This window comes from Protopterus annectens, chromosome 1.part1, assembly GCF_019279795.1.
Source record: "Protopterus annectens isolate FY-2018-M chromosome 1.part1, PAN1.0, whole genome shotgun sequence".
NCBI classification, from domain to species: domain Eukaryota; kingdom Metazoa; phylum Chordata; order Ceratodontiformes; family Protopteridae; genus Protopterus; species Protopterus annectens.
In genome coordinates this window covers 118,840,837-118,857,438 of record NC_056726.1, presented here as the reverse complement: position 1 = coordinate 118,857,438, position 16,602 = coordinate 118,840,837, and the positions used below count along the sequence as shown (strand labels likewise).

General features: G+C 41.0%; 1 protein-coding gene across 1 annotated transcript in view; it reads right to left on the bottom strand.

Annotated features, from left to right (window-relative positions):
• LOC122814238 (dynein axonemal heavy chain 5-like) overlaps positions 1–16,602 on the bottom strand; it is a 3,525,594-nt gene that overhangs the window by 2,290,109 nt on the left and 1,218,883 nt on the right. Inside the window, exon 37 of the mRNA XM_044086840.1 lies at positions 10,992–11,101. Within this exon, the coding sequence (XP_043942775.1) occupies positions 10,992–11,101 (110 nt within the window). The remainder of the gene's footprint in view (positions 1–10,991; positions 11,102–16,602) is intronic.

Below are 16,602 nucleotides of genomic sequence, written 5' to 3'. Positions count from 1 at the left end.
GACACTGGTCTTGAATTCAGAAAAGTAGTTGCTAAACAGCACTGGTCCCAGAATTATTAGTGGGATTTTTGGTAGGAGTAATTCTTAAAAGTTCTATGGTTTCTCAGTGTCTCTGGTTTTAAATCTACCTCAAAACAAAGTGCTTAATGGTTTTATCTGACTAGTGAACGCATTATATTGGGGGTGGGGGTTGGGGGTGCTGAATTCCATCATGTTTGTGAGGATCACATCAAGGATGTTCAAGCCTCTAGTGGATATATAAACTAGCTGGTCCAGGTTGTTGGCATTTATAAAGTCCAGGAATCTCTGGGCCTGTATGTTGGGAGTTGTGTATGATTCCCACTTTATTGTGAGGTAGTTGAAGTCACCCATGGATGTGGTGTTGGGTTGGAAAGGGAGTGGGTCACGTGCCTTTAATTAAGTGTTGTGGTTTTCCTGGATCATAGATGAGGACTTATAGCTTCCAAGGATATGGTATGGGAGCTGATTTATGGTGGTTTAGACATGAAGAAGCTCATGTCCATAATTATGGTGGACCAGATTGAGGTGTGTTGAGTTTTAATGTATACAGAGATATTTCCACCTTTTGTCCCTTTCTGTGCAGTAGCTAGTCTAAATGTGTGGAAGGGGTTGTAGCCATGCACTGTGGGTTGTCTCTGTGGCTTTAAACCATGTCTCACTGCACAGCTGTCTGTATTCTACAAGGTGAAGACAGCCTACAGGAAGTGGAGTTTCTTGTTCAGACTCCTGGCATTGAGAAGTAACACCTTCAAATGTTTCTGGTTTGTTACAGCTATGTCAGAAGATTTATCTTTATTTATGTATTTATTTTTTTGCATTTGATTACTGGGAAAGTCCAACTGAGTAGAAACCCATTTTCAGTGGAGGCCCAGGAAGAAAAGCTCCAAAGTATTACAAAACATTTTAAGAATAATTTTACAATCTTCAAAAATAAAACAGAAACATCTGCAGTTTAAATAATTATAACAAGTTAGATATACTATAAAACATTGGTTAAGAATTGTTACAATTTATATGACAATCGTTTAATATTTAGATACATTTTAGACAGTTTGTAGAAAAATTAAAGGTAAGTTAGTCTAATATAAGCAGTAATTGCAATATGAAGTGAGGGAAAAACAGGCTTGTGGTATATTTAGAGAGAAGGTCAGAGAAGAGAGTATGATAGAAGTAAGGAAGTAAGTGAAGAAGGGAGATTAAGGAGTTATAAGGAATGAAAAAATACTTGTACACATTTAGGGATATAGTTTATCCTGTTTTTGAGGAGGAACAGAACCAGATTTTAGCTAGGAAGTCTTTCAAAGTGGTTTTGAAAGATGGAAGCGACGGTACTGACCTGATATGGTTGGCAATGCCTGAAAAAGGCAGTATGGGGGAGGAAACGTTCTTAAGCTAGTATTCAATATCTGAGGGAACAGCTGCAGACCATCCCTAGCAAAGTAACATGAACTGTCAAAAATGTTCTCCCAGGCTAACAGATATTGCAATCCTTCTGAGTGACACAATACATTAAACCAGTTGTTGCAGTTCTGTTCCTATTCTGACATCATCCCAGGAGAAGGAAGAACCCTACTCACTCAGTGCTGGATACCTACCAGCCTGGGACATATAATCTGAGATCTCAGTTATGTTTTTCTTCATATAGTCCAGGAGGTACATGTCAAATTTTTGACACTTATGTGAGCTATTACCAAGTTATACTTGTAGATGGAGTTAAGTGACTTAAGTGCATGGATGATATGACAGAACCTGACCCCTGACAGACAGCTAACTGTCACTTTCTCTTTGCTTAGACAGCTGAGTGGGATGTGTGTGTGTCTAACTATGGAGTCTCCTAATGCCTGAATGGTGGATTGTGTAGTGGTATGCCTTATGTGCTCAGAAATTGAGACACCATGGGTTCTGGCAGTATGTGTCTTGTTGGGTGCTGGTTTTGTGGAGAGTTCCTGAGGTTGCTGAATATTTTTTGTATGTGCAGTGTCTGGGAGTTCTTCCTGGTTTGGGGATTTTAGATTTAAGAGTCACAACATATGTCGGCCTACATTACCAGTATGTACTGACAACCTGTTTGGTAATGTAGGTGCTTGTAGATGAGATTCTTGCCTCCAATAACATTGTATAACTACATCTGTCACATATCTTAGTCATATGTTTGAGGATTAGGTGGTTATCAGTGTACATGAGGCAATTACTACATTGCCTCAGGATGCCCATGTACACCAGGCTAGCTGCAGAGATAGCAGCGCAATGCATGTCAATGGCTTTGGATCCTAGCTGTTTATTCTGCAGGGAAATAATACAAGGTAAGTTCATAGTTGACTAGCTTGGTTGCTGTAGGAGTGCAGATTGCTAACAAGACTTTCTGAAACAGCCGAGGGTCAAGTTCAAGGGACGGGTGCTTTTTTTTTTGTAAACCTTATTTATAATTTTCAGTTAATGAAAAACATATATTGTAAAATATTCCATGACATCACATATATGATTTAACAAACTGGAACTGACATTGACAACTATATATCTGATAATATTCACTATGCCGATGAATATGCTAAGACACTACGTAATATCTTAAAATGCCAACTTACCTAAACTTGATGATATGAAATGCCCCTTTAGCATACTACAACAATGACATTGTGATAAAGATGAAAACAGTGTACTAGCTATGACTATAAGGCCAAGGCAATGAAAAGAAAGAGTACAGAAACTAAGTACACTGTCAGTTTTTAAAGCAAAGGGTTATCTTCACCGAAAAAGAAGATGATCAAATGCAGAATATTGTAGAAAAGAGGTATGATAAGCATTCAAGTCAAAGCCACCTGCCAATATGTCCATCCAAGAAAAAGTCAGTGGTGAGGTATATATAAAAACAAAAAAAGATTGTAGGAGTGAAGGCTGGGTGCTTCTTTGCATGCAAACTAGCCTCTCAGCCCAGAACCTAGCTGTTCAGTCTGCAGCTATGGATTTAGGGAATTACAGAGGTAGTTGTACAAGAACATTTTCAATTCCAGGTGTGCACACCTGCACAGGGCACTGCTAACTACTATTGCAAGTTGAGCAGTGTCTCATAAATGTAACAACTTTATACAGGCAAAAACACAGATCAAACGCACAATCTATCCCTTTGGCCAATAGTAAGTAGGAACTTGGGGGCTTCAAAAGGTGTATCCCAACTCAACAGTGACCTGGCCCTCTATTACTGCCATTAGGGAGTAGACCAAAGATGTACTAATGTAAAAACACTGTCTGGGGACACCCAGAGTGCAGATTAAGCCTAGAAGCCAAGCAGAAACTGAGGGAATCAAAGCAAATTACTATGACAAGAGTCCAAGATACTGATAATTTGAAACAAAGAACAATATTGCAGTAGTTAATATACAGATTAGTGATACCGCACTAACAGATTTTCAGATAAATTGCAGCTCAGTACTTAGCAGTAAATATACAGTTCTATCTGGGCCTGGATGCAGTACAATAAACACTTGCAGTTGCAGTGTATCAGTAATAACAGCTAAAAAGTAGGTTTAGAGGGTAAAATCTTACTCAGAAAGAATACTGTTTAACATCTACACTTTAAATAGGGAAGTATACTACAAAACAGCCTTATTGGGCACTTATCTAGCAGTGGATTAATCTGGATGCACCTCTGTAAACAATTACTTAATCACTAAGTAAGTTGGAGCTCTGGGATAATGAGCATAGTAGAAGAATAGCTCAAACAAACAAATTATCCAACTGGCCATTAGCAAGCAGGCACTTGTAGGTATAGGTGTATCTCAGCTGAGAAGTAATCTGGCCCCTCTCTACTGCCACAAGGGAACAAACCAAATATTTCTTAATGTAAAATCACTGTCTGGGGCCACCAAGAGTGCAGAAACAACAGAAAATGGCCATGCCAAGAGCCCAGGGCTCTGATAACTCCAAACCAAGAACAGGGACAACAATACAGTAGTTAGCACATAGAATAGTGATACAGCACTAACAGATTTTCAAATAAAGTGCAGTACAGTGCATTATTCAGCAGTAAATATATAGTAAATATACAGTTCTGTTTATATATACAGTTAAAAGGTGCATGTGTGCATATCTATGTGCTAGTGTGTCTGTGTGTGCGCTAGTGTGTGTGTGTGTGTGTGTGTGTGTGTGTGTGTGTGTGTGTGTGTGTGTGTGTGTGTGTGCAGATTTTCATGCATGTATGTGTGCATGTGTCAATATGTGCATGTGTTTTGTGTGTGTATGTGAGCATATTTGTCATAGGTTCATAGGTTGGTACTAGGCTATCGGCCCTAGGGCCAATACAAGCCTAGCCATAACAATTCCCTGGATATTTCTTCCCACAATATTTACTTCTCTGGACCCCTGTCTAGCAGGGTGACTGACATGATCCCCGGGGTGAATTTCCTATCTCCCATCCAATCATCAAGGTTCCTTTCGAAGAGGGCCAATGAGGCGCTTTGCTTGACATGTATGGGCAGTCTGTTCCAGAGTATGGGGAGTCTCTAAGTCAGGAACCTATCCCTTCTGTATGTTTTGTTCATTGTGATGACAAGGTTTAGATCCCTGGAGCGTGTGGCTCTGAGAGATTGGGATTTCTTTAAGTGGAGCATGTTCAACAACTCAGGGTTTGACATGGCCTTGTATGTTAAGCAGAGATCGCCTCTGAGTAAACAATATGCCACAGAGTATAGCTGGAGTTTTTTTAGATGGTCAGCATATGGCATCTTCTTTAGGCCTGTGATTCTTTTAGTGAGGTATTTCTGTGGCCTTTCTAGCTGTTGCAGATGTCTTGTGAGGTACATACCAAACGGGGCATTATACTCTAAAATGGGTCTAATGAGGGATGAGTACAGTGGGACAATGACCTCCTTTTTTCTGGATGAAAAGTCGTTAGTGATGAGGTGGCCACATAGAAGGATTTCCTGACTGTTGTGGCGATGTGGTTATCGAAAGTGAGACCACTGTCCACCTGTGTCCCTAAGCCTCTCATCACACTTTCAATGTTTAGTGCACTGCCACCTATGTGGTAATTCATGGGTACATGTTTTTTTCCAAAGGGGATAACTATACATTTCTTGGCATTAAGCTTGAGCCCATGGCTCTGGCACCAGGCATCTGTTTCTGTAAGGCCCTTTTGTAGAATATCCACATCATTTGGGGATTCAATAATGGCTCCCAGTTTGCAATCATCTGTGAACTTTGATAGCCAGAGTCCCTTAATATTGGCCTGTACTTCAGAGAAGTATATGCCAAACAAGAGTGGTCCCAGGACTGAACCCTGAGGTACTCCACTCGTCACTTGTCTGGAGCTGGATTTGGAGTAAGCTACTTTTACAGTCTGGTTTCTGTCAGTAAGCCAGTTGGCAACCCATCGAGTGATGTAGGGATTTATGCCCAGCTTAGTAAGTTTATCTATGATTCCAGAGTGGGGGGATGGTGTCAAAGGCCTTGGTGAGGTCCAGATAGGCTGTGTGGACCACCTCACCCTTGTCCACAGTTCTGGAGACTGATTTGAAGAAGTCAATCAGATTCAGGAGACAAGATCGGCCCTTCACAAACCCAAACTGGGCGGGGTCCAGTGTTTGAAGGTTGCCAATGTCTTTGTTTATAAGTTCCATGATAATGCATTCCATGGCCCTGCAGATCAGGCTTGTCAGGCTGATGGGACAGTAGTTCCCAGGATCCAAGACGGATCACCCCTTGTGGAGTGGGATAACTGTAGCTGTGCGCCACTCAATGGGCACGAAGCCTGAGGCAAGGCTATGCTTAAACATAACACTTAGGTGAGGTGCCAATTCATTTTGTAGTTCATGTAGTACACAGCCTGGGATGTCATCTGGTCCCATGGATGCTGTATTCTTAACTTTGGAGAGTGCGGTTTCTACCTGTGTGGCCATGATTACTGGAATTTGGCAATTTTTTGGTATTGAGATGGGCCCTTTAGGGGGTGAGAGGGGGGTGAAGTTGGCACTAAATTGATCTGCCAGGATATTGGCAATATCCTTGGGATCAGTATATTTAATGCCATTCTGTTGTAGCTCAGAGCAGATCTGAGCATTGCCATTTAGATTCTTGACATAACTATAGAATGCCTTGTGGTTGTCTTTGGAATCTTTGGCAATTTTATTTTCGTAACTAGCTTTTGAGGATTTTATGAGGGATCTCAGCTTCTTACTGAGGCTGGTGAGGGAGTTTTTCATTCTGGGATTTTCCTCTTTTCTGCAAGAGTTTCTTCCTTCTGTTGTATAGTTTGTTTATAGCAGGGGACCACCAGATTGTCTTCCTTTTTTGGAGAAGACCATCTTGGTTCTGTTTGGGATGGCACGATTCATGCACGAGTGGATGTGCTCATACAGTGGCTTAGTGTAGGATTCTGCAGTCAAACTTTCAGATCCCGTCTGCATGGGTGTCGTGAAGTTTGTCACTTCTGAATTCAGTAGCATGAAGTTGGCTTTGGAGAAGTTTTTTATGGAGGTTTCCTTATTGGGGGGTGGGGGTGGGATGTGGATGTCAAGTGTGATTTGCTTATGGTTAGACCTTACCAATGAGGGGGTGACCACTGGTGTGGAGCATCTATCTCCCATGTTGGTAATGACCAGGTCTAGGATAATGGAGCCCCTTGTGGGACAATGGATTAACTGATCCATGGCTTTGGAATTTATGAATTCCAAGAACCGTTGGGAAAAGGAGTTGGTACCTGAGGAGATTTCCCAGTTAATGGCAGGGTAGTTGAAATCACCCAGTACTAGGGTGTTTGGTTGTATCCTAATATTTTCCAGTATGTTTAGAAAGGTGTAGTGAGAATCTTGGGGCATGGTGGGTGATCTGTAGCAAGCTACAATTTGGATTGCAGTCTTACCTAGTGTTAGTTGCACCTGGAGAATTTCAGATGCATTGTGTTGGGCAACTAGCCTGGAGGTGTGAATATCCTTGGTGAATGTGGACATTCCTCCACTTTTAGTGTTTCAGTCTTGGTTTTGTGGCAGAAAAATGTGGTAAGAGTTGTAGCCTGGTATTGCAGGGGTGCTCTCTAGACCCTTGAACCAGGTATCAGTTACTGCACAGATATCGATGTTCTCCATTTTTAGGAGTGCCTTTTGAGGTTTAGACTTCTAGCATTGAGTAGCATTACCCTCAGATTTTGCTCGCTTGTATCTGTTATGGTCATGGTTTTATCATTTGAACCTTGCCTAAAAAAAGCACTATAGGGGTGGCAAGAGCTATAGCTAGTAACCTGAATCCCAGGGGTGACAGGTGCAGACCATCTCTGTCAAAACATCATGGTTTGTCGATCATGTCTTCCCAGACAGACAGATACTGGATCCCCTTTGAATGGCACCAGAAGCTTAGCCAATTGTTGAAGTCAATAATTTTGTCCTTATACTGTGGTATCATTCTGGGCGAAGGCAGGATGCTACTCAGAGCTAGGGTCATACCTGCCTGGGTCACATGATCCAAGAGTTCTTCCATGTCTCTTTTCATGTAGTCCAGGGAGGTACGTCTCAAGTCATTCACTCCGGCATGGACAATGACAGAGTTGTATTTGTACTTGTTGTGGAATGACTTGAGTGCATGTGTTATGCGGTGGATCCTGGCACCCGACAGGCAGCTGACTGTAATTTTCTCCTTGTTCAGCCTGGTGAGTGGGACATCAGTGTGCCTGACTATAGAGTCACCTATGACTAAAGTGTTGGGTACATTGTCTTGCCTTATGGGCTGTTGTTGGGTGGCACACTGGTATTGTGAGCTATGTGTCACTTTGGTTGTGACTGGTGTTTGTTTGCGTTTCAGCTTCGGAGGTCCTTGTTGCTTGGGCAAGTTAATGTTACGGGCCTCCGCATATGTGGGTTTAGTGTTGCTATGTGTGGGTGTTGATGGTGTGGGTTTTGAAGGGCTATGAGTTGCTTGTGGTGTAGTGCAGGTATTAACCTTCTCCTCAGACTGTCTAGCACAATTTTGGCCAGAGAGAGCTTTGCTTCCAGTTTGGCTATGTAAGTCCATCTCTCACAGGTTGTAGTGTTGGGTGGTAGGAGAAGAGGATTGTCTATGTACATGAGGCAGTTTCCGCATTGCCCCAGTATGCCTAGATTCACCAGGTGGACAAGAGAAATCACCAGAAGCTGACCCTTGGACATGCCTGTTTAGGTGCTTTTTTGTAAAGTTTAAGAGCTGTTTTCCCTTACCTTTGCAAGGTACTTTGCAGTTATAGGCTGTTTAGTGCCTATGATTAATTTCTCCTTATTGACAAGGAGAGTTGGGTGCTTGTATCAGTTTCAAGCTTCCTAGTGCTTTCCATCAGGTTCTAGAGCAAGTGCTAGTCACAGGGGTTCAGATTTTAGTGCTACTACTGAGAAACCAGCTAGTTTTATGGGAAAATTTGAAGAGCAGACTTTCTGGCACTTGGAATACTTTAACTGTAGCCTTGCAGTGCTGCACGATGCGAAAAATGTGCAAACACGCGTTTTTAAGTCAGAAAGTTGAAAGGGATAGAAATAAGCCCAAAAAGGCTAATGAAATTACAATTGCAGAGCTGGAAACCACTCCTCTAGTGTTAGACAGGCAGTACAATGCTCACCACTCCCACTGGTAAGCAGTAGAACTTCTCTCTACCACAGCAAGGTCTGGAAAGCTCTGAGTACAGAAAATAAAGTCCCGAGACAAGCAAAGCCTGGGATATGGACTGGCTAGGAAAGATGGGAAACGAGCAAACAAGACAGTATTTTTTTTTTTGTTAAAACAGGCTAAACAATGCAATAATACAGTAAATAAACACAGAAAAAGCTAACACACTTGAGTGTGTAGTCCTAAACAGCAAATGCAATTAAAACTCTACAAAATTAGCAATTTAAAACTTTTTAAATGAAGCAAGGCAAGTGCACAACTGAAAAATGATTTAAGAGGCAGTAATACAGCAGAATAAGTAGCTAGTCTACATATACAGAGAAGTCTATATATACAGAAGAGCAGCTAAAACACAAACAATTCAGATGCAGTGCAACCTAGAGCACTTGTGTTGTAGCAATATTAAGGCAATTACAGTTATAATAAATGCTCTAAAATATACTCTATATTTCCAAAATGTTTGAGAAGCACAGTCAGAACACAAGGAGAGTCAGGCATTTTTTTTGAAAGGGAAAAAGGAGAAACAGAAGACCTGCTCAGATGTTCTCTCTGTATTAGGTAGTATAAGCTAATGACACTAGACTGGGAGGAGTGTCCCAGATCAGATTTACAGTAGGGGCGGGCAACTGCAAAGCCACCAAGTATAACAACAAGACGCAAACTAGCTATATTATCTAAGTATAGAGCAATATATATATATATATATATATATATATATATATATATATATATATATATATATATACATATACATATTATTTATATATATATACACATATATATATATATATATAGATATGTAGATGCATATTAGATAACTCTATTGATATATATATATATATATATATATATATACAGATACAGATATATAGATATGTAGATGCATATTAGATAACTCTATTGATATATATATATAAATATATATACATACAGATACAGATATATAGATATGTAGATGCATATTAGATAACTCTATTGATATATATATAAATATATATATATATATATATATATATATATATATATATATATATATATATATATATATATATATATATATGTATAGAGACAGACAGAGATAATGAGCCTGGCAAAAGTGGTTGAAACTTATAAATGTCAACATTTGTTTTTTCATCACAATTTGGCCAACAGGTGTGCAAGAGTGACAATCCTCTGGGTTGAGGAATGTCACCCTCCCCCAGGGATTATGTAATCTCAGGGTTATTTTTCTCTTTTTTAAGTTTTTCTTTGCATGCAGTGAGGACCTTACTTGAGCATGTGCAGTACCCTGTCTGACATTTGTGTTGTTAACCTTTTGTGGTTCATTATAGCAATAACCCACGCCTGGGTGTGGGTAATGCTGGATTTACCCACGGTTGGTGTGGTTTGGCCCGGGGGGCGACGCCCGAGGCACCAAACAAAGCCAACCGTGGGTAAATACAGCATTACCCACACCCAGAAGTGGTTATTGCTATTATCATGACATTATTTAAGAAAAGAAACTATTACTTTTCTTAAATAATGGCATAGTATAATGCCTGTTTACTGCCCTTCCGCAGATGTCTGGCATCCGCGGCAGTTCTGATGTACTGGGCGCTGCGCAGTACATCAGAGTTGAGCAAAAGCAATGGAGAAAGCAAGATCTCCGTTGCTTTTTACTGTTTCGCTATGTTAAATGGGTTTAACATAACGAAACAGTAAAAAGCAACAGAGATCTTGCTTTCTCCGTTGCTTTTTAAAACCTGTCTCGCTATGTTAAATGGGTTTAGCATAGCGAGACAGGTTTAAAATAAGGAACGCAGATCTCCGTTGCTTTTTTTTTACTGTTTCGCTATGTTAAACCCATTTAACATAGCGAGACAGTGTTTTAAAAGTAGAGTTATACTAATGGAAAAAAGTCCGGGCGACCGGACCTTTTTCCATTAGTATAACTCGATTTACAATGTGCATGCTGGCCAATCAGCATGCACATTTTGGGGGGGCATGGTATAATATTGAAGTTGACGTTCAGGTATTGCGTAGTAAGTACAGCCAGACAGAGATATATAAGTGCATGAGTGTATGAGACAAAAAGCTATAGACAGAGAGAGCCATAGAAAGCTACATTTCTATTATCTGCACTTTTATTTTTGATTAGGCTTAAATGTAACTCTCTAATCCAGACATAAAATGTTCTAGTCATACTTTATTTTTATTCATGATTGAGCAAAGGAAAACATTATTTGCATGAGCTTTTTCTAAAAACTTAAAAGTTTAAAAAGGAAAATAACATTCAATAACTACTGTAATTAATGTTCATCACACAACCTCTAAGTAGTAAGTATATGATTCATATTAAGGTCTTTACATACTTTATCAGTTCGATTTCCAAAATGTGTTGAAGTTTAAATACATTAGCCTCCAGTGGGAAAGAACTTCCAGTAACTGACATTACTTGTAGCCAGTGGCGATTTCTGATTTCCTGTAAAAGGGAAAAGCATGGGTAAGTGAAATTTTATACACTGTCTCATGTTTTTTAAAAGCATATTTCATGGTCTAGTGCTCTTTTTTTGAATATGCATCATAACTAACTACAGTAGCCTAAAGCAGTTGTCCAAGAGTCTTATATTGATACCCTTCTTCCATGCATCCTACCCAACAAAACTAGAATTTAGGTGTATATTTACTGAGCCCTAATTAAATCTATCAGCAGTGCTTCCTGAGGAACATGTGTAGTACCCTGTCTTGCTACAAGAATAGCTGTACCCTCAGCAGATGACATTCTATGCAATCATCTAATGGTGACTGAGGTTTCTTTTTTGAGGTTAAACTCTAGCTTGGCTTGTAAGGGCCCCAGGGACAATAGCCTAGTAACCTCCTATAATATTAATGTGCCTGTTGTCAAGCCTGGTCTAGCCAATCCTATACAAAATTACAGCTTATTTACATTCACATTTTATGGCAGATATTTCTTGATGAAGTCATATGGCTCACTTTTACTCAACATGGATGAACTTTGTTGTCCAGCCTTTCCTTTTTGTATAACAGAATATTTTGTGGAACACAGAACTTACAGTTGATTATATCTTCAGCACTAGTGTACTTTTATTAAAGTTTCAATCATATTTGCAATCATAGTATTGTGTTACCATTTCTAAACTTTTAATGCATTTCAGAAACTCAGGTCTCAGCATTTTCTTTGAGAATGGGTCCCTCTTGAAATAGAATGCATTGTACATCAACAAAACTTTAATTTAATGAAAAGACAAGCAAGCAATCATGCTTGTAGTACCATGTTTATCATGTATAACACAAATATAAAGAGAGGAGTTTAAAAAGAAACTACCTTGCCTTGGCCTTCCCACCCACCTACAATAATGGACTAGAAGGCGTGCACTGATGAAACGGCCGGATTAACAATGCAAGGAAAGCTGGCTGTCCAGCAAGTCAAGAATAGGCATAACCAAAGCAGGAAAGGGAAGTTTAGGTCCTGAGGGAGCATAAACTGAGGCACAGCATGGAGGACTGCACTGGCCTGAGGGACAATTAAATAAAATAAGGATATTCAGAACTTGTGGTAAGACAAAAGTAGAGGAAGTGTGGTTAAATATAGACATTCATCAATACTAACGGCTTTTGTGGCTTAATTTTATTTATTATTTGAGGAAGTTCCTTTGAAATTTTCAAGCAGGTAGTTGCTAGGGTCTCACTTCTCGCTTCTAGTTCTGGATGAAGCCAACTGAGATTGTGTTTATTTTCTGGAAATAATAATGATTATGCTACTGAACAGCCAGTAGTAGTAGCAGTGATATGAATGGGCAGAGTCTGGAATTATAACTAGGTAATGTTATAAATTCTTCAGCAGTAGAATGGCTAAAGTTTAAGGAATTAGGGATGTGAGCTCTGCTTACAGAAATAGATTTAATTTTATTGTAATGTACATAGATGAGAAAGCAGATGTATGATGTGAAGATACTGATATAATGCTACTCTGTAATCAACAGTTTTGGAGACCTAGTCTTCAGAAAGTAAATATTTCTCTGTTGAATCTGAAGTATTTTATGGCAATTTAGGTGTGTTGTTAGATATGTAAGCTTGCTACAGGATGGTTCATAGGTTCATACGTTGGTACTAGGCTATCGACCCTAGGGCCTATACAAGCCTAGCCATAACAATTCCCTGGATATTTCTTCCCACGATATTTATTTCTCTGGAACCCTGTCTAGCAGGGCGACTGACATGATCCCTGGGGTGAATTACCTATCTCCCATCCAATCATCAAGGTTCCTTTTGAAGAGGGCCAATGAGGCGCTCTGCTTGACATGTATGGGCAGTCTATTCCAGACTCTGGGGAGTCTCTGGGTTAGGAACCTACCCCTCCAGTATGTTTTGTTCATTGTGATGACACGGTTTAGATCCCTGGAGCATGTGGCTCTGAGGGATTGGGATTTCTTTAAGTGGAGCATGTCCAACAGCTCAGGATTTGACATGGCCTTGTATGTTAAGCAGCGATTGCCTCTGAGTAGACGTTATGCCACAGAGTATAGCTGGAGTTTTTTAGATGGTCAGCATATGGCATCTGCTTTAGGCCTGTTATTCTTTTAGTGAGGTATTTCTATGGCCTTTCCAGCTGTTTCAGATGTCTTGTGAGGTACATACCAAATGGGGCATTATACTCTATAATGGGTCTAATGAGGGATGAGTACAGTGGGACAATGACCTCCTTTTTTCTGGATGAAAAGCCCTTAGTGATGAGGTGTGCCACATAGAAGGATTTCCTGACTGTTGTGGCGATGTGGCTATCGAAAGTGAGACTACTGTCCACCTGTGACCCTAAGTCTCGCATCACATGTTCGATGTTTAGTGTACTGCCACCTTTGTGGTAATTCATGGGTAGATGTTTTTTTCCAAAGGGGATAACCATATATTTCTTGGCATTAAGCTTGAGCCCATGGCTCTGGCACCAGGCATCTGTTTCTGTAAGGCCCTTGTGTAGAATATCCACATAATTTGGGGATTCAATAATGGCTCCTAGTTTGCAGTCATCTGCGAACTTTGTTAGCCACAGTGCCTTAGTGTTGGCCTGTACTTCAGAGAAGTAGATGCCAAACTAGAGTGGTCCCAGGACTAAACCCTGAGGTACTTCACTTGTCACTTGTCTGGAGCTGGATTTGGAGTTGGTTACTTTTACAGTCTGGGTTCTGTCAGTAAGCCAGTTGGCAACCCATCGAGTGATGTAGGGATTTATGCCCAGCTTAGTAAGTTTATCTATGATTCCAGAGTGGGGGATGGTGTCGAAGGGCTTAGCGAGGTCCAGACAGGCCTTGCGGACCGCCTTATCCTCATCCACAGCTCTGGAGACTGATTCAAAGAAGTCATTCAGATTCAGGAGACAAGATTGGCCCTTCACAAACCCAAACTGGGTTGGGTCCAGTGTTTGAAGGTTGCCAATGTCTTTGTTTATAAGTTCCATGATAATGCGTTCCATGCCCTTGCAGATCAGGCTTGTCATACTGATGGGATGGTAGTTCCTGGGATCCAAGGTGAATCCCCCCTCGTGGAGTGGGAAAACTGTAGCTGTGCGCCACTCAGTGGGCATGAAGCCTGAGGAGAGGCTATGATTAAACATGACACATATGTGAGGTGCCAGTTCATTTTGTAGTTCATGTAGTACACAGCCTGGAATGTCATCTGGTCCCATGGATGCTGTATTCTTAGGTTTAGAGAGTGCAGTTTCTACCTGTGTGGATGTGATTACCAGAATTTGGCAATCTTTTGGTATTGAGATGGGCCCTTTAGGGGGTGAGAGGGGGGTAAAGTTGGCACTAAATCAATCTGCCAGGATATTGGCAATATCCTTGGGATCAGTATATTTAATGCCATTCTGTTGTAGCTCAGAGCAGATCTGAGCATTGCCATTTAAATTCTTGACATAACTATAGAATGCCTTGTGGTTGTCTTTGGAATCTTTGGCAATTATTATTTTTGTAACTAGCTTTTGAGGATTTTATGAGGGATCTCAGATTTTTACTGAGGCTGGTGAGGGAGTTTTTTGCATCCTGGGATTTTCCTCTTTTCTGCAACAGTTTCTTCCTTCTGTTGTATAATTTGTTTATAGCAGGTGACCACCTGATTGGCTTCCTTTTTTTGGAGAAGAGCATCTTGGTTCTATTTGGGATGGCACAATTCATGCACGAGTGGATGTGCTCGTACAGTGCCTTAGTGTAGGATTCTGCAGTCGAACTTTCAGAACCCGTCTGCATGGGTGCCGTGAAGTTTGTCACTTCTGACTTCAGTAGCATGACGTTGGCTTTGGAGAAGTTTTTTAAGGAGGTTTCCTTACTGGGGAGTAGGGGTGGGATGTGGATGTCAAGGGTGATTTGCTTATGGTCAGACCTGACCAATGAGGGGGTGACCACTGGTGTGGAGCATCTATCTCCCATGTTGGTAATGACCAGGTCTAGGATACTGGAGCCCCTGGTGGGACAATGGATTAGTTGATCCAGGGCATTGGAATTTATGAATTCCAACAACCATTTGGAAAAGGAGTTGGTACCCGAGTAGTTTTCCCAGTTAATGGCAGGGTAGTTGAAATCACCCAGTATTAGGGTGTTTGGTTGTATCTTAATATTTTCCAGTATGTTTAGAAAGGTCAGACCCTTTAGGGGGTGAGAGGGAGGTATGACCCTAGCCCTGAGTAGCATTCTGCCATCACCCAGAATGATGCCGCAGTACAAGGACAAAATGATTGACTTCAACAATTGGCTGAGCTTCTGGTGCCATTCTAAAGGATCCAGTGTCTGTCTGCCTGGGATGACATGGTCAGCAGACCACGATGCTTTGCCAGAGATGGCCTGCACCAATCACCCCTGGGATTCCGGATACTGGCCAAGGTTCTTGCCGCCCCTATATTGCCTTTTTTAGGCAAGGTTCAAATGACAAATTCACCACCATAACAGGAACAGGCAAGCAAAAACTGAGGGTGATGCTACTCAATGCTAGAAATCTAAATCTCAAAATGCACTCACTCGAGGCACTCCTTAAAATGGAGAACATTGATATCTGTGCAGTGACTGAGACCTGGTTCAAGGCTCCAGAGAGCACCCCTGCACTACCAGGCTATAACTCATACCACACTTTTCGGCCATGTAACCTGGACCAGAACACCAAAGGTGGAGGTGTGTCCATATTCATTAAGGATATCCACACCTCCAGGCTAGTTGCTCAGCATAATGCAGCCAAGGTTATCTAAGTGCAACTAACTCTGGGCAAAACTGCAATCCAAATTGTAGCTTGCTACAGATCACCCACCATGCCCCAGGATTTCCACTTCTCTTTTCTTGATGTACTGGAAAATATTAGGATTCAACCAAACTCCCTAATAATGGGCGATTTCAACTACCCCACCATTAACTTGGAAAACTATTCATGTACCAAATCCTTCGCTCAACGCTTTCTGGAATTCATAAACTCCAATGCCCTGGATCAACTTATCCACACCCCCACCAGGGGCAACAATATCCTTGATCTAGTCATTACCAATATGAGTGACCGGTGTTCCACACCTGAAGTCAATGCCTCATTGGTCCGATCCGACCATAAGCTAATTACCCTAGATATCCACATCCTGCCTCCACCCCCCATTAAAGAAACCATGGTAAAAAATTTCTCCAAAGCCAACTTCATGCTTCTTAAGAGAGAAGTGGTGAACTTCATGACACCCATGCAGATGGACAATACAGTTACAACTACTGAATCCTACACAATTGCACTTTATAAGCACTTACATGAGTGCATGGATCGTGCTATCCCAAACAGAACCAAGACACTATCCTCCAAAAAAGGAAGCCAATCTGGTGGTCCCCTGCCATAAGCAAACTGTACAACAGAAGGAAGAAACTGTTGCAAAAGAAAGTAAAATCCCACGAGTGGAGGAGCTCCCTGGTAAGCCTCAGTAAGAAGCTGCAATCCCTGATAAAATCC